At 42.9% G+C, this 26,841-nt stretch overlaps 1 protein-coding gene across 2 annotated transcripts in view; it reads left to right on the top strand.

Annotated features, from left to right (window-relative positions):
* The first annotated feature begins 7,809 nt into the window (after window positions 1-7,809).
* AFF2 (ALF transcription elongation factor 2) overlaps window positions 7,810-26,841 on the top strand; it is a 350,449-nt gene continuing 331,417 nt past the window's right edge. For both annotated transcript variants that reach the window (XM_075054426.1, XM_075054425.1), the window contains exon 1: window positions 7,810-8,433. In XM_075054426.1, the coding sequence (XP_074910527.1) occupies window positions 8,387-8,433 (47 nt within the window). In that variant the 5' untranslated portion in view covers window positions 7,810-8,386. The remainder of the gene's footprint in view (window positions 8,434-26,841) is intronic.

The raw sequence follows: 26,841 nt of genomic DNA, 5'->3' as shown, positions 1-26,841 counted from the left end.
TACTGACTCTTATAGGACTAGTTTTCCACAATGACAGAAAGGCATTCTAAAATGCATTCTCATAAATTAGGTAATTTAAATCAGTTCAATATGTAAGTCACGGTAGCAAATTTTTCACTTGGCAGCTCTTCATTGTGTAATTTGGATTAATTCTGATTTAGGAATTCTGTTCAGTTACTCACTTTTCCCCTCAAAACTTCATTTTCAGTAAATGTGGTGACATCACAAAATGGTATAACATCATTTGGTGCCACCTGCCTCTTCTAGTTGTGGAGAGGACTTCATGATGCACAGTCACTGTAAACAGTAGAATCGCAAGAAGACCAGAGAGGTGACAAGGCAGCAGTTTTTCCCTGGGAATAAGGGAAAAAAGAAAGTGGGAGCAGAATTGCACCCCAGGCCCAAAGATGGGAGTAAATGGAAGTTATACTCCTCACTTTTGGAAACAGATTTTAAGAGCATAAGTTATTCAACTGCTTTTAAAGACTTTACTCTGGGGTGCCTCAGTGCTAGAGCCATACAAACACATGGTAAAAGACAGTCCATGCCCCAGTGAACTTAATAGCCCTCGCGGTTTCCCCCAGCAATGCCATTATGCTCCGACCCTCTTCTCTTGTGTAGGATGAAGGCCTCTGCCACCTCCTCCTGATTATTTTAACAGACCTCTGGTTAGCGCATGGAGCGAACCCTCTAGACTTTGCCGTCAGCACTACAATCCTTTCAAAGCTCACCTGGCAGGTTTCCCAGAAAAGCAAGACACGGTCGTTTAAGCTGGTTGCCAGGAAAAAGGCTGAATAATGCTCATTCTAGCTATTTGTTTGGGATACTGGTTCTCACTTTATGAAATAAATATGCCAGACATTCAGCTCTTGAATGAAAAGAAATTGCTGCAATGGTCTTGCACTGTTCTCGGCAGAACCTTTCCAAGACCTCTCAAAGGCCTTTGACGGACCATCTCGGATGCTCTAATCCTAATGCTGTTTCTGCATGGAATATCAGTTTCACCAGGTCCTCCAGGGCTCAGATGGAGTTCAACTGGGGAGGCTTCTCTATTGTTGTCCTGTAGGTGGTCTTGTAGGTTCTCAAGTCAGAAGTGGCTTTTGTTTCTTGTAAAAAGCTGGTGGGTGGGTGTGAACTCTCACGCAGTGCTCTGTGCTTGCCAGAAAACGGATATGTGGGCTGGTACTCTAAAGGTATATATTAGACTATAACATTTGTTACATCATAGCAAAATAGGATTTAATAAGTTTATAAGATCCATCCATTAATGTCCAAAGTGTCTGGATGACTGGCCGTGTCTACCCACAGCAAGCAGGCACACTTCTGGTTTTCTGGCAATGCAGGCAGGAAGAAGTCTCCTGACTCAACTCTGTTGGCCTCCCCCTGCACCAGGACTATGCTCCTGAAATCTGTGAAATTGATCACATTTGTGAAATCCGAAATCAGAAACTCCATATACCTTTAGCTGGGTAGGCATTTGTGAAAACACAGTGATCCTGCAACTAAGTTGACATAATTTATTAATGCTTTTTACTAGAAAAGAAACATTTTGTCAGTATTCATCAAATTCCTCTTGGGGGAAAGTCTCTCCTTAAATGAATTTCAATTTTGCCTGACCTCTACATTGTATACATGGAACATTTCATATATGTGGATGCTAGTTGCACTTTTTAATGCTTCCTATTTATCATCAAATTCCTTTGTTTGGTATTGGACTTCTAGACAAATACTCAAGCTGTTGCTTGGATTATGTTGCTTCCTTATAGTTAACCCTGAATGGCTACAGGATCTGCTCTCAATGTATTTGTTAGAGATACTGTGCTCTACTATTAGAAGACAGAAAAGTCTATTTTCCTAACATAACGTGACTAGACAATTGAGGTAGAAGGGGATGAACATAACAGACTGATCTTATCAGAATAACAGAAGAAGAGGGGGAAAGAGGAAGGGAACAAGAGATCAACTTTTCTTGTCTGATATTCCTCCTCCGTGCTAATGCTGTCTGCCATATATTATTCTTTTTGTTTCCTTCATAAAAAGGGAGCTTTGCCTAGTCTTAACATTTCTTCAAAGTGCATTAGAGAATATCATCATAAAAATCACTGAAGACAAGACAGTACTTCAGCAGCTTATATATAGACATCATTGCTGTAAAGTGCTTCTGTCTTTTGAAAGCAATATGGCAGAAAGAAGGAAACTTGATGTGAAAAGCCTTTTTACCATGTTTTTGCACTTCAATTTTCTGGCTGTGTTTGTGTTTCAAAGTTGGTACAGTAGTTTTGTTTTAAGCTGTGTGTTAGCTTTGGTTCCACTCATAAGGAACATATGGTCATGCAATCAGTTAAAAAAGCTACTACAGGGATCGCTTCTGCGTGCCGGGCTAGGAGAGGGTAAGAGCCGTGCTAAGGCTATAAGCAATTGGTTTGGTTAAAGGAAGGGATTGCAACAGATGGCCTCCTCCTTAGCTGCTCACTTCAGCCCCTCGTTTACAATCAGTTGGTAAGCATGAGATAAAATTTTGTTCCTTAAATCTTAGAAGAAGACAGCCGGCTGCTTTAAACCCTGCAAACCAAAGTATTGGTCATAATCGTAACAAGAAAAAAAGAAAGGAAAAAGAGGGGGGTGGATGGCAGAGGAGGATCAAATTGTGATGGTCCTAATTAATTAATGAAACGTCTATTTAAAAGTTGAATTGATTTTGATTTTTTTTTTTTCACAGAGCCTTTGTACTTTTGACCCCTGGTGCTCTCCAAATTCCTAGTTGCGTGACCCTCCCTCTTGCTTTTTGCAATTGATTTGCATCTGTTTTCCAATAGATTTTTTTGGTTACTTGTTTCTGAAAAGTGACTTTCTCATAGCTTTTGAATACGGTGTCTGTCTTTCCTGGTTCTGAAAGTTTAGACTATGCTGACAATGGTATAAGAGTTGCCTGGCTAACGTGCAGAGTGACAGTAATAAATAGGAATCTCATTCTTATTGCCTTTTTTCCCCTTGATCCCCCCCCAACAATGGCAAAACACCATGGTGAAGCTGTGCCTCGGTCAGGTGGGGTCACACAGGGTTCCAGTCTGAGCACCATGATACTTCTAACATGATCGCTGGGTTATCTGCATGCATCTCTTGAAAGCAACATGTATTAGGGAGGACTTTCTCACCACCTGAATAGCATTCCTGGGGCTTTTGCTGACGTGTGGTCAACATACGGAGAGGTACCAAAAGAGGGAGCTGAAATCCCCTATGACCAACCCGCATCTGACCGTTGCGGGACCTTATAACATCCACTGTGCACCTTATATGAGCAAAGTGTGATGAAACTTTGTGTGTCCTTGCAGCTAGCTGTGGACATGTCTTAACATAGGATATGTAAGAGCTTGCCATTGTGAACTCTAATATAATAAAAACACTAAAACACCATGTTTCCTAAAGGAGTCTAGAAAAACTTGCTGAAGGAAGGAATATTCAGCAAGGTGAGAAAACATTCCCCTCTCTCACAGTAAGAAGACTTTATCGATATATTTTCAGAAGTGATTATTGTATTAAATTATTCTTAAATAAAATAGGAGTAACAACCCTAATAGGAGAATAGTTCCGCACAAGTAAATAAATCACTCGGGCAGCACAGAGATGATAATTACAATTAAGATGGCAGGAAAATAAAGAATACCTATACATACGCGCTTGAAACTGAGTAACAACATACTTTCAGTAACTAAAATTTTTATGTACTTCCAAATGGGAAATTTAGCCATAGAGGCAGCACATGATGGGTTCGTACTTTATATATGTACATCTCAATGGTGATTTTTTTCTGATATAGCAGCTTTAGGATACGTAAGATTTATGCACTCATGCCAACAGTCTGTTCTCATGGAGTTGGGCTAAATGTTCTTGTGCTACCTTCAAACAGATGCTAATGTTAACTTAATTTTCAATGTATTAATGTAATCTGTGTGCTTTATCTAAGGTGTTATAAGTTTGTTCTCTATACATGTTTAGTGCAGTATGAATGAGACACAGAAAGAAAAATCAATCATTGCTTCACAGAGAAATATGAACTCTGTTAGCTTCATTTTTCACACTGTGAAAATGACTTGACCTTCCTTTCCTCAGAAATCCAAATATCTCCAATCTGTATTCAACAGCATAGCTGGGCACAAATTTTCCATTAACATCTTCTGGATAGAAAACTGTGATTTCATTCTTGTTGTTTTGTGGAAAAATAGGGTTTTCTTTGGATCAGATGGGGTATTGTCAGCAGAAAAGGTTTCCGTGCTCTCACAAGGGTTGCAGTTCAGTTACCTTTTGCCTCTCCAGCTGTGGACCACTGGCCTCAGTCTCTCTCGCCCGACCCACCGTGGCCACCGTCCTGCCGCTCCTCCTTCGGGAATAGGGGCAACAGGGCGGCTCGTGGGAGCTGCAGCCTGGCTGCTGAGCCCTGCCTTGGGAGCAGAGCACTGAACGGGCCCCCGCTACTGCTTCTCCACGTCCTCCTCACTGCCTTTGTAACTCCCTTTGCATGTACAGCATGTGTGTGTGTGCAAAGCCTTTGGGTAACGAGGTCAGCATGGGATGCGTGTAGGTTTGAAAGAGAAAGGGTGAGGCTGGGATGCCCCTTCCCTGCTTCAAACTCCGTCCCCCGCTGTTTGCTGCCGGACCTGGGGGAGCATGTGGGAAATCCGACCATTTTGGTGCGAGCTCAGCAGCTCCCTCGGTTGTACAGTGCTTTCAGCCTTGGCCTTCCACTCCCAGCCGCTCGGTCTCGATCACAGCAGCAGCAGTCGTCCGAGGGGGCCGGGCATTTGTGCCTTCATCAGAGGGGCGATCCGGCAGGCGTCCTCCTCCTCCTCTAACCCTCAACGGGGACAACTGCCAAAGCCACCCACCGGGAGCATCTTGCCAGAAAACCGGCTCTGGGCTCGTGGAGCAGGATGGGCAGGGACAGGGCTGGCTGGCGCAGGGCAGGGGCGGGTGAAACGGCAGCAGGACTTGCAGCCTGCAGCCTCGTCGGCAAAACCGGAGCCTGACCCGTGCTGAGCCAGCGTTCCCCTTTGTAGCAGACTGCGGGGCCGGGCGGTGGTGAACAGGGCCAGGAGGCCTCGCTGATCTTATTATCCCTGTCCTGAGCTGTTGCAGGTGCTGGGAACCACAGTTGTATTTTCCACTGTAACCGTAAAAGAGGTCACGCTGAGGGCAGTTGAACTTTCTATTCCTGGCAGTTCGGGTGAATGAACCCTGCACTATTGGAAGCCGGAGCTGGGACAGCCTCATGCTCGCGCTTGCCCCTGAGCCGGCGGTTTGCAGAGGCTGCTTGTTCCCCGCCGCTGGCAGCCATGCTCTGCAGGAGCGCGTACCGCCCCGACACGCTCCCCGCGGCCCTTCGCGCGAGCAGGCAGCGCGCTCGGCCAGCTCTTGCTCCGGCTGGTGTGCGTCGAGGTCGCGTGGGGCCGAGCGTGGCCGCTGGCAGCGGAGCGCGCTGTGTCCCCACGGAGAGGGGTGGTGAAGGCACCCTCCCGCCAGCCCCCCCGGCAGCAGACGGCGTGTCCGGCGCTGGGCCCCAGCGGAGCCTGGGCTGGGCGTCCGCAACGGTGACACTCGGGCGCATCCCTTGGCGGTTTGAAACCCGACTGCAAAAATCCAGTTCACGCGCAAACTTTCTGCCGCAGCCGAGGGCGTGGGGTGTTTGGGGAGCTCCAGGTGCCCAAACGTGTAACTTCTGAGGAAAGGGATTACCTCTACAATTGCACTTCATGGAAACAGCAGGTTGGCTTGCCCGTGCACCATCTCCCACCCCTTACCTTTACTAGAATGAGCTCTGAAAGCCTTTTCAGGAACTGTTTTGTGCAGCTTTTGCTAGTTTCTGAAGAATTAAAAAGGGTTTACTTTAAGAAAGCGAAGGCACTGATACCTGGGAAGCGGTTTTTCTTTCTGCTGGGTAAGAGCAACTGCTGCTGCAGACCCTTGCGGTGCAGGGGTGGCCGGCTGGCAGCTGCAAACCCCTCTCCAAAAACAGGGGGAGAATTGCCAACTCCTGCAAGCCCCAGTGTGGCATGCTTTTAGTAAGTCATTTAGTTGAATTTAATAGTTCAAGCTCAAGATACTGAAAATAGGTGAGTTGTTGAATGTGATTAAGTGACAGACTAGGCTTCTACTTTTATTAATAGTAATTTTTGAAAAAAAAAAAAATCCAAAAAACCTCTGTACCTCTTTCTGGAGAAAAGTTCTGAAAATGTGACCACACCATATTGGCCACAAATTATGATTTTGAACAGGGCTTTTAAAACCAATGGTGCCACTAAAATAAGAAACAGAAGAGAGAGGAGCCTGACTCATGATATTCTAAAGCTCAATGCCCAGAGCGGAGGGTTTGAGTCTGGCTGTGGAGAAAACAGAGATGCTAGAAAGGAAATGCTGCGTGCACCTGCCTGCCCGCAGCGGGGAGAGGAGCAGTGCTTTGGGGTTTGTTGGGTGCGAGCACAGACTGTCAGCGGCGCAGCCTTGCCTGAGCTCCCTCCCTTTTGGGGGCCCACAAGACACACGATGCAAATGCGAATCTTGCAGCGAAGCCCCAGCTCAGACGATGAAGTCTGTCACGTTTGACTTCCACTGATAACAGTTCCACAGCTTTTCCTCAGCAATATTTTCAACCCAGTAGCACTTATAAAATAACTGTGTACTCCTTAGAAGGCAAAATGTGTGGATTACATTAGCTGCTCTGCCACTGATCTAATTTATAATCTTGGATTTGTCTCTTAATTCTCAGGAAGCCCATAAAGATGCTTCTGTTCGAGGCTTCACTGAAGCCTGGTCTCTGTGGCACCAGAGCCGGCTGCCGTGACCGGCTGCGTGAGCCTCCCGGGGCTGGGGCACGGCTGTAGAGCTGGGACCCCACCAAAGCAAGGGCCGTTTCTCAAACTTTGCCGACACCGAGTCCCCGAGACTCGCCGGCATGCGGGGGAGTTCAGGGCGCGACTGGTCCTGTGGAAAACCGGAGTAAAAATGAACGTAGCTTTGGTCTCGTCTTTGCAATACCACTGTACGTACTTGTTTGCTCAGTGGGGGTATGTATTTGGAATTTTATAGTTACAAAAAGGATGTGGAAAATCACGAGACATGAGTTATTGTTTAGAAAAAAAGTTGGATACAAAAGCATGCGGGCAGGGCGCGTGAGCCTGGGTAGAAAAGAGTTCGCTTTAGGGGACGGCGGGTGCAGTGGGCCCCTTCCCCCGTCTGTCCGTCGTGTGCAGGGGCAGCCTGGGACTCGTGCGTGGGCTCTCCCGGGGGTCGGTGGGGGAGTGGGACGGGCTCGGCGGGAGCGCTGCAGGATGCCCGTGTCCTGCCTGATGCCCGCAGGTGAGCTCCGCCGCGTCCCATTGCGGGTGCAGCCCGCAGGCAGCCGGCAGGGCTGCCAGCCCAGCGGGCGAGCAGGCGCTGCTCAGCTGCAGCGAACCCCCGGGAGTGCTCGGGAGGACCCTTCTTGTTCACACCCCCCCCCCCGCCCCGGGCCGGTGCTTTCCTCTGCCCCCTTCCCCTGCCAGCGTGCGTCTCCCGCTAAGGGCGACCCAGAGCGTTGTCCGTGCCACCACCTCTCGTGTCCGTGGGAGTCGGGTTTGTTCACGCACAGGAGCTGGCGTTGGCAATTAAAGTACAGGTCCTTATTCTATTTTATTTTATTCTGTTTTATTTTGTTTTATTTTATTTTATTTTATTCTATTTTATTTTGTTTTATTTTATTCAATTCTACTTTATTTTATTCTATTCTATTCTAATTTATTCTATTCTAATTTATTTTATTCTATTTTATATTTTATTTTCTTTTTCTCCCCTCCCCTACCCCCGCTTCTTTCTCCCCCCCTCCGAGCCCGGCCAGGACACTCTCAGATTATCCCCAGGCGCGAAGCCGCGCTGCTCCCCCCCCTCCACCCACCCCTCGCTGTTTCTCCTTTTCGGCAAAACTTCCCCGCGCAGCCCGGCCGGGGGGTGCTGCCAGGCTCCGCCAGATCCCGCCGGTGCTGCCGCGGCGGCTCCATGCCGCGGCTTCGGGCCGCCCCGGCTCCTCCCCTCGCGGTGTGCGAGCGTGTGTGTGTGTGTGTGTGTGTGTGTGTGCGTGTGCGCCAGGGCCGCCGCCGCCGCCGCCGTGCCTGCCTCTCCCAGCCAGGCAGCCAGCCGCGCCGCGCTGCTGGCGGCGGCCGGAGCGGGCGGCGGCGGCGGCGGCGCTCGGCGAGCCCCGGGCGGCTCCGCGCGGCCCCGCGGCGGCCGCCGCTCCCCGCGGCGCCGCTGCCCATGCCGGCCGGGCAGCCCTAGCCGCGCCGGCTCGGCTCGGCTCTCCTCGGCTCGGCGCGGGGCGGGGAGGGGGCACCACTTCTCTGAGTCTCCCCGCCAGATCGTTATGGACCTATTCGACTTTTTCAGGGACTGGGACTTAGAGCAGCAGTGGTAGGTTTTTTCGGGTGCTTTGGGTGGTTTTTTTTTTTTCTGGTTTGGGGGTTTGTTGTTTTTTTTTTTTTTTTTTCTCTTCTCCCCCCCCCTCCCCGTCTCTCCACCCCTCTCCTTCTACCAGCTGCCTCCTTCCTCTCCTCCCTGCTCGCTCCCCCGGTGCCTTAGCCTTTGTTGAGGGGCGAAGCGCCCGGTGCCCGCCGGGGAGCGGGTCCGCTCCGCGGCCGCGGGGAGCCGCCGCCGGGGCCGGCCGGCTCCGGCCACGCTCCGCGGCCGCGCTCCGCAGCCGCGCCGCCGGCTCCGGCTGGTGAGGAGCAGCCCGCGGTCCGGCGGCTGCGGGGGGCGAAGTTGGCCGGAGGGGGAGGAGAGGCAGGGGAAGCGGCGAAACGTGCCGGGGTGCCGGCTGAAACGGCAACCGCCGCGGCAGCCCCCCTCCCCGAGCAGGGAGCGGTGCGGGGAGGCGATGTTTTTCCCCGGGATCGCGGCTTTGCTAATGTTGTGTTTGCTGCTGTCAGTGACAATATTCCTTTCACGGGGAGAAACCAACTGTAGTTGTACTGTGTGGCACAGTTCAACTGTAGCCCTGGTCGGCGTGGGGGGTTCTGTTGCCGGTTTTGCTGGTTTCCTCTTCTGGATGAAGCGTTATTGAAGTTAGTTTTGGAAGTGGGAAGAGCAGTCCCCGTGATATTATAACAGGTTCTTTTTCTTTTTTTTCTTTTTCTTTTTCTTTTTCTTTTTCTTTTTCTTCTGTGGAATTTTAGGTTTATGTTGCCCTGCAAATAAGTGCACACCTTGAAAAGGTCGGTGCATCTGTTTAAGTGTATTGTAAACTTGTTACCAAAGTGAATGTTAAGGAATTTTCGATGGGTGACAAGTAGCTGGGAAAGTTAGAATTTGGGTAGGTATTTAGTCACTTCCCCTGCTGGATAATGAGATTATGCTTATTCTTTTGACTGTTTTTATTGGTTCTTTCTCTACTTTTCAATTTAGCAAATATAGTTAATTCTTTATGCACGGTAAAATTCAGTGGTTGGTTACTTCTTTGTTAAATGCTTTTAGGCTGGAGTGCAGTTTGCCAAGAAAGAAAGAGACTAAAATACTCTATTTTGTGATCCTAATCTCTAAATGTCACACAGATTATACGTGTGTATGCATGTGCATTCGGACCTCACGTTTTGTAGAGGGTTTACTTTACTTTGTTGGTAATATAAAGGTATGTCTAGGAAAAAGATAACATATTTAGTTAATAACTATCATTTTGCCAAACGCAGCCTAACAGCTATGGTTGCAAATCCAAGATAATCAGAACCAAATACCTGTCACATTCTATTTTACAGCAATTTGGAGTAAATCCTTGGAACCGTAAATTACACTGTATCAATATTAATCTGTAAGCAGGCATTTTGGATCATGTGCATGTTTTATCAGCTCTGCATAAACCATCGCATCACATCTTTTAATAACCATGCTGTTGTTATTTAAAAGTAATAATCACAATAAAATTAGTGCTCAATTAAATATTATGCCTCTACCACACTATCTTTACTCTGCTACACTAATTTATTTTGCAGACAACTGATAACCACCGTATTACTACTCAAATAATATTTGCATACAATTTGCCTAATTTATAGTGTGGGTAACATCATTAATTTAATGGAAGCTGTTACAACCCAATATGTGGGTGCAGTTCAAATACTAAGCACATTATAGGTATTGAGTTTTAATGTTTGCTTAATAACTTACTTCCATTTGAGTATGGTTTTATGTGGATTTAGAGATGTGCATCAGAAAGAAGGGAACTCTTGTGCCTCTGTTTTTCCATAAAATATGAACATATTGCCACTCACTCTAGAAATTCCATTTGCTTGCTTTCGTGCAGTGAAATTTATTGGTTTTAGTGTTTTTAGGGTCCGTGAGGAAAGAACATTTTTACTTTGGCTGTTTCAAAGTGTTTTGATACCTATACAAACTCTCTGTATTGCACAGGCGCTCGCACACAATTACTTATGGCAGAGATCAAGTTGGATTTAGCTTTTAATAATACAGTTAGTATATGCAAGTACACATGTATATAATATGTAGGTACATAATCTTCACGTATATACAAACGTTACACGTATTTTATTGTACATGTAAAGATTTCTGTTTCTGACAAGTAGTTGCGTTGCTTAAGGAGAGTTGAATTTAGCTCATCTATCCAAAAATATGTGCATATGTATATATGTAACGTTATACATGCATCATCTCTACACACACAGAGATAAGCATGCTCACCCATCAAGATTTATTAATTTTTGTCTGTGTATCCAATATGGTGTGGTTACTTCACAATATTTACAAATAAGTATATATAACATGATGTGTGAATTGCTGCTGCTTATTTTGAAACTGTCCTCCTTCCTTCTGTCTGTAAGCTGGCCTTTGTAAAATGTGTTTCACAAGCATTTATAAGGCAATTAGAGACCCTCTTCTGCATTCCTCGTAAACCCCAAACTTCTGCTAATCTGTGCTGCAATGGCCATGAAGGCAAGCTCAGGCCTACAATGTGTGTGTGGGTGTTTGTATGTATTCTCTGTATGCAAAGTACAACAGAAACATAGTTAGCCTGAGAAATGTATATATAAAAAAAGTATTTATAGCTTGAGCAGAGATTCTTTTTTTTTTTTTCTTCCTGATGAAAAAGTGTAAAGGTAATACCTTCTATGCATTGCCATTATATCAGGACTTGACTGCCCAAAAGTTTGGGTCTGATGGGAAAAATACAGTTAATTTTTTCCCCCTGCAATGGAGGTACGTCTTTGTGTCACTTCTTGAAACGTATTTTGTCAAAAAGTGTTTGAGTTACAGCATGCGCTGCCACTATGTGTGTTCTTAAATTCTCACCTGGCATTCCAGATGATTAGTGGGAGCTTTGTCTTGATACAAACTGCAGAATCAGCCCTTTAGTTTCCCGTATTAGGAGGGATCACAGTAGTATAAGAATGAGGCGTTTCATTGAACGTTCATCAAGAATGTGGTTGGAAGGGTAGCTGAGGGTTGGTGTGGGTTTTTTTGTTAACACTTGGGTAAAATGTGTAAAATAAGGCCACAAATATCCCAGTGAATGTTTTGCCAGACTTGAAAAGCTGAAAAACCCCCCAAACAATTTAAATGAATCTAAACTCTGGCTGAGGTGAAACGGCCTGGATGAATAAGAAATGTTCACCTGGGCTTGCATTTAATATGAGCCATTCTATGAGGGAGAAAGGAAGGGAGATGGATATAATGAAAAGCTTGAATGCCTGTGTGCACCAAGGGGACCACTTGCTGTTAAAAATCAAATTTCATCTTTTAAATCACTTTCCACGCTTGTCTGTGGTAACCAAGTAAATGAAATCTTGAAGTGTCCTGGGACCATGTGGCTAGATTTGAGCCTGCTTATGGAGTAAGGTGGTGCCATTAATCAGCAGCTGGGAAACAACAAAACCCAACAAAAACCCAACCACCCCAGAATATACAGCTCCTCACACAAACAAAGGCAGAGAGATTCATGGTTTCTGTTACATTTGTTGTCGTTGGTATTAATATTTTTTAACTCCCCCAATCCTTAAAAAAGTGGAAGTCGAGAAAATACTTAGCGGGAAAATGCATACTGAGGTATTGAGGCAAAGGGAAATAGGATCAGCAGGTAAGAGTATCATTGTAGCTCTGAGGTTGTAATGGGGAAGACTTCTCGCTGCAGAGAAACAAGCCTCTTCGTTTTTTTCTTTTTTTGTATTACGTATCACAAGTAGCCTAATTACAGCAAAACCAGCAAACTGCCAGTTATACAGGAAGAGGCTTAAACTCACTAAACTGTTATATAAATAGAAAGTTCAAAGGTCTGTTTGTGGCTGACAAAGCTGAGAACAGGCCATCTGTGGGCCAGGTTCCTCTCCTGTATGAATGCAAAAACGTACTGGGTGCCACAGCAGCTTGTTGTTTCAACATAGTCCTCAACCTGGAGGGGGTGATCCTGCTCTCCAGACAAAGGTGAACTGTTTCAGTTCCAGCCTTGGGTATTTCCCCCCCGCCCCTTCACCCACCTTCCCCCTTCCCTCTTTGCCTTGTGCCTCTGCAGAAGACCTTCTCAGTTACTGTTCTTTCACCAGGGTCTGTAATAGCTCACTAAATGAAAAGTCTTCTGAACGTGGAAACAGTGTTGTGTTTCTGCTGGGAATGTGTGAAATAGAGTAGATAGGCTCTTTGGGAATTAGATTGATTTTTTTTTTTTTTTTTTTTGGGGGGGTGGTGGTGATGAGAGTATTAGTATAGGAGTAAGTCACTTTTTGAATGGATTTCTATAAGGTTTTTCTCCTCCTTCCTTTCTTCTCCTTAAGAAATATTACAGTGGATTTGTGTTACAGGCATCCCTGAGTAATTATTTGAAAATGTTTCATTTTCAATTTGCTTTGAAAGTGTAAATGGATGGATTGTGTGGCTGCTGGTGGGTGGGTGAGGGGGATTAGATGCTGTCAAAACAAGCAGCTGAGGAAGACCAAAAATAGTCTTGGGCCAAAACCTGTACTTGAAGCACATCCTGATTTAGTAATTCTTCCCTGACTGATATTGAACTCCATGGAGTGTAAATCTTAAAAGAATTTGGCCGTTTGCAAACATTAAGTTCACATCTATCCTATGAGGCAAAATTACTATCAGTTTAACAGCATTTGAATTGTTTTCCTAATGATTCATTCAAGAATTTAATGACTTTTAAAATATACAAATTGGGATGGAGAGTAGATAGTTCAGATACTGTTCAGCTATTCTGAAGCCAGGCAGAACTTCAGAGCATTTAAGCACTTTGTACGTGAATGCCAATTGTATTGTTCGGGATTTTCTTTTAGAGTAAAAGATGGTGTTGTGATGCGGGTCCTTCAGTCAAGCAGAGTTGTTCCTTTTGTCTGTCTAACAAGACTGTCACTGCAACCTGGAATTTAATTAAATAATTTAAGGGGAAAATGAGACATTCTGTGAAGTATTAAGTTGAATAAATATACTAAATGATCTCTGAAAAAATGAGTGGACACTGCTGGTCTTTTTGAGCTCCTTAGGACTGAGACAGTATGCTCCAGCGTCGTGAAAGGAGTGTTGTGATGCTTTTTGTGTTATGAGGCCCAAATTCTGTTTTGATCTGAGTCAAGCAAAATTCCCATCATGCGAGGTGGGATAAAATTGTCTCTGAGACTTAGAAAAAGCATGTGGGCCTTAATATAGCAAGGTCGATAGGCAGGTATGTAGCTTTAAGCACACAAGCAGTCCTACTGAAACAACTCTCAAATTAAGTTTTACTGAACTGGGTTCATGATCACTCCCAAAATGCTCAACATGTTTTACTAATGACTAAACCCCAGTTCTCCATGTATTTGGTAATGGAAACTAATGTTATTTTTGACTGTATAATACACATCCATTTGCCTGAAATCTATCAGCAGTTTTACGTGATTGCGCAAATAACTGGGCAGCCAGAAAGAATGCAAATATTACATCTCATTAAAAAAAAAAAAAATCTAGAAGAATTCTGGGAAACGTTTTATACACCGAACCCATGAAGTATGTGGAATAAGCATCTAAACAGATAGACCCCATCCTGTATTTCCTTGGTGCCTTTAGTTTGAGGTAATAGAATTTCTTTATGTAGAGGACTTGAAGGATTGGGCTCCTGGATGCTTGTTGAATGTATATAATCTATAAATACCATAAAGTACCCATGTCTTCCTCCAGCTTGGACCTGAGCCAGTAGCCAGTGACGTCAATGGAGATCGTCCCAGTTGACTTCAGAGAGTACTGGGTTTGACCCTATTTTGGCCAAAAGGCAGACTTCATGAAATGTGGAGCAACTCTGTAATGACCAGGATCAGCAAGGCACCTTGCACACACTTAATACTATGCATGTGGAAAAACTCCACAGAGCCCAATTCTGAACCTGTCTAATTCAAATTTACTGCCTTTCTTTTGAGAAGAAAGAAAAGAAAAATGGAGAGGAAAGCTTGAATCTTTTCTCTTGGTTGCAGTTAACAGAATGGATTTTATAAAGCCATCAAACATCTATTAACACTGAAAACTGAAACTGCCACAACTCTGGGTTTTGCAATGTTATGAATTCTTTCTTAAGCATTGAAAAAGAAGACAGTAAATCCAGTAATATGTCAAGTTAGTATAACCTTCCAGACCACTCATAATATAATATAGTCAGGAAGTCACAACAGTGACTCAAAGACAGCTCTTTCATCCTTTTATTGGTACTGAATGTTCTGTATTGATGCTTTGTAACCAAAATATTTGTTTAAATTGTTCAAATAGCTTTGGTCAGAGGTCAGAAGGTATGTTACTCCTTACTAATGGACAACCGTAGAGATAAAAAATGAGAGGAAGGATGGCAATGTGTATGTCAGTAGCTTTTAAGCTCCATTTTGAGTAACTTCTAATGATACAGTTTGACCAAAGATTCTCACAAAGGGCATGTGATATTCTGTCTGCATTTGCAAGTGAAGATTTTGGGGAATGAGCTGGGGGGGGGGCTTGTTTTCGAAAACTCTGTACTGGAGCCCAGTCTTGCAGAAACTTGAATTGCATATTGCTCCTTAATTTCAACAAGACTGCCGTTGAGTGCAGTCAGTGTGATGGGTTTACAAGGTGGCGCTCGTAGTGCTGAAAAATAATATGGAACTAGATAGCTGAGGTAAGGGAATAGACCAAAACTTCCTGCAGTTAACTTCCCAGCAGTTACGAACTATTTTATCATGAAGAGAGTGTTTTTCAACTCGTACATAGCAGATGCACACCATAAATTATTATGACTTTTAAACAAAGGTCTAGTCAGTAGTTTCTTCTTCTGTAAAACTTTATATCACATTTTAATGACATCTTATGAATGTGTTCAAATCAAGCCACCGAGAGAAGAAAACTCTTATTTGGGGATTTTTTTCTTTATGTCAGCAGTTAATCTGTGTCTTTTTACTGGAGATTATCGATGAGTCCTTATTCCAGGTGATTTGAGATGGTGAGGTTTAAGGAGAGTTGGAGATGATACCACAACTGGAAGCTGATTTTCATTGTAGGTGACACAGAGAGTGAGGGAATGCCATTTACTACGTACAATGTGTAAGTCTTGTTTAGCGAGGAGCTGTAGTCAGCAATTCAGATTCCTGACTCAGATGCTGCATGGTGCTACCAGTTATAGTAAGACATGAATAGCCCACTCATAATTATATGTTTTTATAGGGGTGGGGTATTAACAACCAGCAAAGAAGAAAACGAGATAGAGCACCAAGTTAAAAATCACTCAGTTGTTCCTTTGACAAGTATTATAATAGCTATTTTTGTATCGCTGTGGGTGTACATAAGTAAATTCTGTAGCTCTACATTGCTTTCAGTGCCTGGGGCTCAAACCTGCAGATGTCTTACTACTGCGACTAGTGCTTTTTCCTTATGGCACTTTGCATGAACTATTGTCAGGATTCAACTGTAGTTTAAAAGTTTCCTTCTTGGTCATTCAAGTGTAGGCCCTTATGATAGGTGATGGTATCGGCATCCTACAGAGTGACAGACACCTGAAAGTAAGACTGGGTAAAAACGGAGCAGTACTTGGTGGCTTGTGATCTGTGCTGAGAAGGTGGCTTCACAGTGGAATGTTTTTCATTTAAAATATTTTTAGGTCTGAGGGTAACAATCCATTATGTAGGTCTGCTTGTTCTTGTTTCATCCTTTACTGTATCACTGGTTTAGGTCCAGATTTCGTTTGTGAGGGGAAAAAAGCAAACAAATGTTCGTAGAGAAAGCAAATGCAAAGCTTTAAATATAAAATCAGGAAATACAAAACATCATTAAGGTTGCCAGTTCCCATTTATTTCAGCTTCCTGTCATGAGGGAAACTAAGATCCTGCAGTAGTACGGTGTTTAGGTGAGTCTGTTTCTATGCTGCAGGTGGTAGCTATGCTTATAGTTGAGAATGTAGTATTCAAGACTTGGAAAAATATATGCCTGTTGATTATGAACCTCTTTGTCTGCATAGAGGCCAGCGTGCGAGATGATTTCAGGGGACTTAATTTCAGAAGGTTGCACGCTTTTTAGGTCCCTGTCCTGAACTCTCAGGTGAGGCACCCATAGCTTGGGGTAGCCAATTCATGTATAAAAACTTTAGGCTGTTCTTTTGAATGTGGGGGTGATTTTTCTTCCAGTTTCTTTCCTGTAGAACAATGGAATGACATTCTTCCTGGTGTTTCCTATGAAGAATAATGATGAGGAATTATCTTCTCTGTCTACAAGTGTTTAAAAACTCATTAGTTAGGGTCCCTGAAAGAATTCCAATACAAGTCAGTGGGTGTGGTGAGCCTGATTGTAATGGGAAGCGGACTGGGCCCTGGGGCTGGTGGTCAGCAGGGAGGCAGAGCTGTAAAGAATACTGTGCATATGCTATAGTAAGCATTTTCATAGATCTCCTCTGTGGGAGAGGACAATGGCTTTGGAGCTCATATTTACTCAAAAAGCAGCCCTTTGATTTTCATGGCTTTATGCTTCATTGCACATTGGAAAGCCCATTTGTCTTCACCAAGCCTTTGAAGAGGGATAGGTGAAGGGATTGAGGCATTGGCCAATGGCTGAGGGTAGCAGTTGCTTGGAGAAGGAGCTGAGTTGCCTTGCTTTTTTTGGTAATATGTAGCAGAGTTGTTGTCATCCTTTTTAAGTTTGCTGAATCAAGGTGAATATATATTTAGGAATAGACCACGGATTCTCTTGCTGGTTCTGCCACTAGCTGCTTTACTGCCTTTGGAAAGTCACTTTGTGTCTGTCAAAGTGGGGTTATGATATTTACATCTTTGGTAGTTTGCCTTTTTTTTTTTTTTTTTTTCTTCAGGTGGAAAGCATGAGAGAGAAGGGCCAGCTGTGTAGTTACCTTTATCTGGTATCTCTGTTCACTTTTTCATCTTCCTGGGGGTCAGCTGGGAACTGTTTTTGACATTTTCTCTACTCTGAACTTCACTCTAGCTATATAGTCCTTCACTAGCTTGCTTGTACTGCATTACCTACAAGAAGAGCAAACAGTGTTGACGCAGATTGTCTGTGGCACAGCTTATGCGCTGGGATCCTTTGTTGGATGCAACTTTTGTGCTGATGATGTCAGACACATGTTTAGAAAAATGGGGTGACATTTCTGGCCACAGACCTTTCAAGCGATATTGATTTATGTCTCTCTGCTTTACCTCCTTTTGTAAACTGAGAAGAATAACATCTCGGAATTTTACTGGTAGACTGAGGCATTTTGCGGAGAAGTCATTGTCATTACCCCTTCTTACACATGGCGGAACGGAAAGAGAGGAGCGAAGTGACTTGCAGAAGGACTCGGCGTTGGTCAGGACTGCTGTCAGCTGAGTTCCAGTTCGCTGCTTGCCCACTCTGATGGGTATATTTTCCTATTCTGCAGGGGTGTGATGAGGTTAAGTCCCTTAATGTTTATGAATGTTTATGGTGATAGAGCAAGACAGGAACCTAGGCAGATATATTAGTAGGGGAAAGGCAAGCCCTTAAAGAGAAATGGTTGGATTTGGGCAGAGCATATCTGCAAGAAAAGGTAATCAAAGCAGAGAAACTCTTCTGAAGGGCAGAATTTATTTACAGTGTGCATATTTGATATAATTTACCCTTCTCTCAGCTGGACAGCGAAGGCCATGGACCTTTCAGAGATGGAACGATCTTGTTACTCCAGAAGACTTGTCATTTCCTGGGTCTTATAGCAAAGCTTTGTATATGCAGCTGTAGCTTAAGTAAACGTCATGTCTTGGACGCTTCACTGAATAGTACATCCACACGTTTTCTGAAGCATTGTTGCTCTTTGAGCCAGCTGCCTTTGTTTCTAGCAGACTGCTGCTTTGTTGGTTAACCCTGGGCATGAGTTTTCTTCACATATGTTATTAGACTGAACATATTTTCTTTTTATACCACTTGGGGATACAAATTACTGTGTTGCATTTAGCAAACGCTAGGAAAAGTATATCTTTGTGACGTAAAAAAAAAAGCAAAATTTTAATCGAAAGTCCGTCTTTCAAGGTTCAAAAGAAAACAGCTAGCAAAAACAATTGATGGTCTTTATTTTTATGTCCCGGAAAAGCAGGAGGTATTCGCACATATGTGTTTCAGTAGATTATGTTGGTGGAATTTGGTTCTGAAATTAACAACGGGCTTTTGAAGAAGGGAATGAATTTTGATGAAATCCTGTGTCTCATTTTAAGGCAATTAGATTATTAGTAGCATACATACTTTGAAGTACTGCCTTTATGGCTTTGATAGTTGTCTGTTGGCCAGTGAACTTGCACTAGAGCGCTGAGCCAAAGGCCGCTGCAGCCGGTTAAAGTTTTCCATTGATCTAGTAAACTCTACAACATACTTAGCCAGAGCTTCCTTTGCTTTCTCACTCAATTTCTGGAGAAGATGACCTTTACCTACAGTGTGGTAGAGCTCCAGAAACGTTATGCGATCTATTACAATATTTTTCTTACTGCTCGGTCTTTTTGTCTCTCTTTAAAGAGCCCTTGCCCAAACTGACTGTTCTTTAATGTGCACATGGAGGGATCATAGATAAGGGAGGAACGTAATTAAAGAGGGTTTTGTAGGAAAACACCTGTGTGCTTGTTCAGAATCATACAGCCCCATAAGCAGGACATTGAGCACGTTTGGATCGTAGACCATGACTAGGTGTTATCCTCATCAGGATAATAAATAATACCCTTCTCTGTCACTTCACTCTGCCTGGTTTTTTTCCCCGTTACCCAAGACAAGCTGTTGTGTGAGAATTTTGCCTGGTTGTAGACTGCTCATGAATCTTGCAGTACATGACATGCAGACATCTAACAAACATGACTAGAAACTGCATAAAACACACAGACATAACACAGAAGTCATATGTTTGAAAACACATTAGAGCTCCGCAAATAACCTGAAATCTAGAAGGCTTTTTTTTGCCTGTATATCCATAACCAAGAGTATTCTCCTAGCTGCATTTCAACCAGATCAGGGTTATTTTAGATTTTGTAATGATTCTCGCTTGTGTAAACTCACACAATCTGCCTGCAAATTCAACTTCAATGATAAAAGGTCTCATCAAAAAATTGAGGCAGGCTAGAATGTTTGGTTAAGATTTAATATCTTTCTAACTAATTATAACGCAGTGTCAATATATGCTCTAATATCTGTGAAAAGAAAAGGAACATAAATGATACAGTTCCATTGTACCAGGTCTTTTGTAAACAACGGTTAGGTGGATGTCTGAAGCAAGGGCGAGAGAATTGATAAACCTATTCCAAAGGGCTTGAAAAGTTGAAGTGAATTCTAAATGTAGATTAGGAGCAAATGATGACAGCCAAGGCAGCATTACCTCAGTTGATTAATTTATAAGGATACTGGTCAATGATTTTAACCAGCAGCTATGCATAGTAGAATCCTAATGGGATCTGTCTGTTAAGATTACATAAAGTAGAGCATTTGATTTATTTCATAGCTTTCCAACGCTCCACTTTAACTTCATACAAATAATGCATTAGTCACACTGGATAAAATGGCGTATTGAATAAAGTTGTGATTTTGTCTGCTGCTTATAATCTGATTTTTATAAAGGATTAAGTCTGTTTTAGTAGTTTATTCATATCATAAAAGAGATTGTCGGTTGAATGAAATCTTTACATCTGCCACTATCTATCTCATTAGAAAAGACAGTAACATAAAGTTCCTCATTTCCTCCCAGTCTGTTTTATCCCCTGGTGTGTCTGAGTGTGTATATCTTCTGTACATGTTTGTATATTATAATGTCAGTGTGTTTTCGAAGTTGTGGTTAAGACTGCGTCACGGCTTTGGGGGGGGGGGCGTAATTTGAGGGGTTATGAATGTTCTGGCAAAGAAAATACCCAGCCAGGAACAAACGTGGGATGTGGCAAGGGGTTACTGTCAAAAATCTGAAAATGATGGCTTTTAGCAGCATGGCCATGTGTGTATGCGTTGCCAGATTCAGCAAGGTATTTAAGTACCCGCAGTACTTCACTGCAAGTATGCCTACGTCAGTGGACACAAGTGTGCGCTTAATGATAAGCGCATGTTGACTTACGGCTGATTTAAGAGGACGTGAAGGTTGGGCATTCGTCTGAACTTAAAAGTGAATTGTCAGTTGTGATCAAACGGTCCAACTGTCACTCATCTGTCACGGTTCCAGTGGTTTCTAAAACATTCTTCTAATTCAAATGCATGGTTGTTGGTTTTATTAAGCTAAATATTTAATGCAGAATTACAAATTTAGGCATTTTTATCCATTGTTGCTGGAATGTTGGCTTATTGTTTGTGTGTGTTTTATTCCTTTTGTTTAAATGTGTGTCATTGACAGGATGCTGCTGTTAGAATTGACAGTTGTTCTCACGTAGATCTTTAAAGTCAGAGCAGCAGATGATCTTTTCATAGATCTTACCATTTCAGTTTAATCCCATTAAGTGTTTAGGGCCAGACTGGGTCTTCTGAACATGAAGTTTCTGATGCTGAGCAGAGAGGTAGTATCCAGCTCTTTTAGTTGCCTTTTCAGTCAGAAAAGCAGATTCTGAGGATCTTGGTTTTCCCTTCTGAGGACTTGCTGAGGTTGAAGCGTCTTCATTCACATTTTCATTTGTTGATACATGTTGCAGTTTTACTGGCTCTGGTGTTTCAATCTTGGCTCCTTTTCCCACATACTTCGAATCAGTAGGAGTATTTTGATATGTGTAGCGAGCTGCTTGCAAGCTTTGGTTGCAAAGGCAGCGGGAGCAGCGGCAGCGCCGGGGTGGGCACGAGACTTGTGCCGGGCTCTGTCCTTGCAGGGGGCCTTGGCTCGCCGAAGCGTTAATACAGAATTAAACCCGTTTGACTTCCAGCACAGGATTGGGCCTGTCTCTGACTCCAGCAAGCTTCTCGAACAAGACTTTAAGAATCCCATATCATTCATCGGCCCACTTTGTTTTAGGAGAAATGACAACAGGACCTAGCTCTCTGCTCCGCACTGGCCGTTTTCTCTGCAGCGGCGGAGCACTCGCTGACTGAGCCGTACAGTCCCTGCTGAGTCATTTTTTGCTTAAATTGTGTCTGTTACTGAAATTGAGGGAAAAAACCCTTTACTTGTCCTGAAAGTGGTTTTGGTTGTGAGTACATTCCCATGATGCAGAATGCTCCTCAGAGGGGCAGTAATGTTTGCTAAGGCGGAGGTACACCCTACGTTGTAGTTTTTGGGGCCAAATCCGGGGATTATGCATGGGTTGGTTTGCTGAGGGCAGGTAGTTTCCATTTGGTGTTGCTGAACGAACAGCGCCCTCTTTCTCAGCTAGATTTAAGTATCCTCTGCAGCAGGTTTACCTACGCGTGTGAAGCAGCTCTAATATCTCTGACCTTGCTTTAAAAGTGGGTAGTCATAAGAAGGAGAGAGAGCTCCAGCGTGCACTGGTGCGTGGCTCCAGCGGCACTGGGGGAGGTGGGCATCGCAAGTGCCTCAGGAGCCAAGGGAGCCTTCCCCAGCCACCCTCCTCTCCAGCAAACTGGGCCTGCTGGAGAGGTCATCCTGGAGCTGCACAGGGCTGGATGGAGCACACATCCATCACTGCTATCGGAGAATGTCCAAACCTGGCACCTTCGGTATGCACAACTATTTAAATGGAAGTATTTGTCAGCTTTCTCACATATGTAGTAGCATAGTTTCAGGGGTGGAAAGCACGTGCTGGTTACGTACGGTTCTAGTTGCTATTCAAGAACGTGAGCTGGTGCGGGACCCACGGTTTCGTTATACGCTGAGGACTAATGCAACCTTCCAGCACTCAGTTAACAAATTATCCTGTGAGATGGTTACGGCAATAAGACACAGCATAACTATGTGAATATGAAAGAGCAGTGCCACAATGTTTATTTTCTGTGAGGAGTACTGCTGTATCTCTGAATAAACAGACAACAGCCTTTTATGGGAGATTTTTGTTGTATTTTATTTGGCAGCTGTTTGTCTTAATAGGAATTCTTCAATAGTATTTATTGTATTTTGCGCTGGTAGGGGGGAGAGCCAAAGCAGAATCTGAGCAGTTTTACTTGCTTTACTCATGAACAATAAGAAAATATTGCTGTATTAATTACTGTTGTGCTTTATTGGCAAAAATAAAGAGATCCTATAATATGAAATTGCTAATATAAGAAAGGCTTTGATTTTCTCATTAGCACAGGATATTTTGCATCTGTTCTGGTTCATGAGTGCATTGTCGGCACTTAAATAATAATAATGACTCAGTAATGAATAAGAATAACAACAAATAGGCATGTGAGTATGCAGGCAGTCAGGCACCCTCCGGTGTTTATCAGTAGGTTGGTTTTGGAGGTCTTGCAAAATGAGCTGTTCCCATATGCCCATTCAGATTTTCTTAGATCATTGCACAGCCCGGAGATTCATTTCAATGCTGACATGGCTGGGTTGTATACAAGCACTTTTTTTCATTGTGTGTCAGGAGTAGAGTGTTGAAGTTCTCACTTGAAATGGAAAATGTATATTTCTTCCACTTAGAAACATTTAAGTCTATTTTTCCTCTGTGTGTTTTTGGGGTTTTTTTGGTGGTTTTTTTTTGTTTGTTTGTTTGTTTTTGTGAATAGTCTTAAATATCTCATTTTCCTGAATTTGTGAAAATACCAGAGCTCTGGATTGTTCTGCCAGTCTTTCAAGTATGTTCTTAAATAAGTAGGCTGGAAACACCTTCGCTACAGTTCAACTCCGTTTGTATCAAATTGTGTCTGCTTCTGTAGTTACTGCTACAAAAACAGATAATGTTAAACTAGTGTTCGCAGTCTGTCTTGAACATCAAAAAGCCTAGGAATCTAAAATTAAGGTTCAAATTCTGATTTGACTCTTTAGTTTATAGCACTGTCTCACCTTTTATGAAGTCACCTGCCTGCCTGTGTAGTATGCCACACAGTACAATTTATGGATTTTATATTTTTCCAGGTCTTATCTAATGCTGAATATTTAAGAACAGTGATAAGTGAAGCATAGCACAATACTCCCTTTATTGCTAAAGCAGTGGCTAATTTCATCAAAGAATGTTAACTTTTAGCCTTATTCTCAAAATAATATGGACTAATGATGTGGCTTAATGCTTCTGGGTTTACTCTAAGAGAAAAGGAAAATGCTTAGTTCAAGTTGGGGGGGGGGGGGAATCAGCAATTATGCATTGAGTTACTGTTTTCTTAAAACACTACTCTGCATTGTAAATTATACCCTTATGACCCTGCAGCTCAAGAGAAAGTCACAAAAAGTGTGTGTGTGCATAAACAGTGATCTGGAATTTGACAATGCTGGTCAAAATACGTAAAGTTCTGCGCTGACGGACGAGAGGGCATCTTCTGTGCGAAGGGTCTAAATTGTACCTGCCACTTAATGCCATTAAAAGACTACCTTAAAAAAAAATCACCAAAAAGTGGCCTTATTGATTGCTCCAAGTGATACTTGCTTTAAGAAGTCTGCATGTGTTAATGTGCACTTTAAAAATATCTGTGAAGCAAAGGAAAGCCAAAGTGGATATTTTTTTTTCCTTATTGATTAAAATTATTTTTTGGCCCAACAGCCCTTAACTATAATGGCACAAACCTTACAATACATGCATGGTTAAAATAAAACAGCAAGGGAGGAATTAAAAAAAAAAAAAAAAAGAAAAAGAAAAAAACAAAAAACAAAAAACAACCTTCCCCTCCAACTAAAACAGTTCAGCCCTGGATAAGCCAAAAGAAATTGGTAAAGCAAGTAGTTTAATAGCACATGACCTGTAAAGTACTTAAAGTGATCTGTGAATGGAAGCTACCCTAAGTCTGCTTCTTGTCACAGTAATTTGTCTGGTTTAAGGGCAAAATAAGTGGGTCTCCTTGGCAGTACAAGAGCAAGTAGATCACCAGGTAAGATCAGATAGGAGTCTCTGGTGGTAACAACAGAACGACAACAAAGCTCTTCTTTTGACACCATTTCTGCTGCTGTTACTGCTGTTAATAAGTGTGCTAATTATCGTGAACCTGATAAGGCTTATATTAATTGACTGAACTAGATGTAAATTCTGGTTAAATGGAGAATAGTTTAGTAGACTTGACAGGTGCTGGTTTGCTTGGCTGCTGTGTTAAGAGTAAAGGCATGCTTCAAAACAAAATAAATATCTATATTTTAACCCTTAGATTTTGGGGAGGCTTAAAATATTCCTATTTGACTCCTAAAATAGCAAAGCTTAAGGTTTTCAGAGTATCTTCTGCTTTTCTCCACTGTCCTCTGATATTTTATGCAAGTGCAATTAGTTCTTACAGGTTTTGTATTGCAGTAAAATCCCTATGTAATCATTTGTCACGTATTTGCATGGCATAGAGTGGTGTGGCCTAACTGTTCAGTCTCCAGATGCTATTACAGTAGTAAATGTTGGGTAATAAATAGCAACAACAACCAGTCTGATGGCTGTAGACTAGATCTGGAGTTCCAGTTAGAGGGCACTCTGCTTTGGGTTTTTGGGCAGATCATCTCTGTCTCTCCCTCATTCTATACATTTGTGAAATGGATACTGTAGTATACACTTGGCTTCAGAGGTGGTTTAGTGCGTGCCTAGTAGTTGTGAAGATACTTTGAGGTCTATCAAATATCTTTCATATGTCCAAGCACAACAGTATTAAAGTGCTCTTCTTTTGTCTGGGAGGAGGTATTTCCTGACTTGCAGAAGTGTTTAAATGCTCAGTATTTTAAGTGTAGACATGGAAATGGACATGGAAAAAACAAACATGATACCTCTGATGGTAAATGTCACAGACATTCTTTGGAAATGCTGGAATATTTATAGCATATTTTATGTATTCTATAATTAGGCATTGCCATTAGTGCACACGACCTCTTCATTTTAATTGTCAGGAGACCTTGTCACACAGTAACACGTGCTGCAGCATGCTGCAAGACCAATCTGCTTTTGTCATTTCTCAGCTACATTTTATTACTTTTTAAAATGTTTTAATTCTTTTTGCCCTTCTCCCTCCAGTAAACATAATGTTCATGTGTAAGGCAGACAGGTCTGGAAACCAGTGTCCTCTGCCCATCAAAAGGCCTTGGAAGAATGAGGTTCTTCCTCTGTGCTCAATGAGGTTCTTCCTCTGTGCTCAGGTCTGGCCGCTTCCAGAAGGAAGGGGGTTATTTCAGTCCCCCTTGTTCCTGCACTTGATGCCCACTGTAATCTGGGTGATGCTTGCTAGGGACTGACTTTTGTATTCATTCTTGCTATATAACACTCTCCCTCAAAAACCACTCCCAAAGCAATCTCCCACCACCAACCCAACAAAAAGCAAACCTATCGTGAGACCTGTGCAGTTTCAAGACTCTATAATCTCACTGTGAATGGGGCTGGAGTGGTACCTCAGAGTTGGTTTTGATGCACGTGGGATAAAAATAGCTGCGTGCTATCTGCCTTGTGCGTGCCACCTGTTCCAGTGAAAAGAGGAAGCCTTAGTTGCTTATAATGGTCATGAAACTAGCTGCATTTTACTGAGATGTACAGGTGCAAATAACCCCCTATTTTAAAATATGTAAGGTAATAAATTGGCTGTTGAGAAATTAGATTGCAGCTGGACTCATTTGCAGAGTGAGGGTGGCTTATTTCTCTGGGTGCTCCCTTTTCTATCAGTGCATGGTAATTGCCAGACGTTACACTTTACTTTGGATTACAAGATCATCACATGCTTTTACTACATGCAGTGCTTTATTGAAGCTATCCTGCATTATGTCTACAAAGTTTCAAAAAAAAAAGGCGGGGGGAGGCAAAAAATTACAATTACTTCCTGCCTGAGGAAAACGCTGCAGGGCAGCTTTTTTTCTTTTTTCTTTTTTTCAGGTTTTTAGTTTTGTATTCACTAATTTACTGTTTGTTCTAGAGCAGCAGTGAGTGGGAGTTAAACTTTAAGTGCACATTTGGCTCTTTAAAAAGACATTTAGTGTACAATTACTGCTGTTTACCATCTTATAATTGTTGTGTGTTTAGGCTTAGTCAGGCTTAGGAAGATGGGTATCTGTAATCTTTGAGGGCTACAACTCCCTGTCCTAGTTTTTACAAAAGAGAAAGTAATTATAGATATTGAGATAGATACAAGAGATAACACAACACTTTGTGCTGTGATGTTTTAGTGATTAGTGTAAAATAAACACACAGACAAAGAGAGAGCTTGTGGTAAAAGATGCTGTATGTGGCTGCAGTTTCAGTCAATGATATTCAATGTGATGCTCAAATCAGATCTGGGAGTCAAGACTGCTCTTCATGGAGTCCCCAGATTTGCTGTTCTGTTGTTACACAGGTGCACAGTTTGCAAAACACTGGGTTTAAGTAAGAGGCCATATTTGTAGTAACA

The sequence above is a fragment of the Buteo buteo genome, chromosome 22 (assembly GCF_964188355.1).
Source record: "Buteo buteo chromosome 22, bButBut1.hap1.1, whole genome shotgun sequence".
Taxonomy (NCBI): Eukaryota; Metazoa; Chordata; class Aves; order Accipitriformes; family Accipitridae; genus Buteo; species Buteo buteo.
Note: the sequence above shows the minus strand (reverse complement) of the source record. Positions and strands in the feature narration are given on the sequence as shown.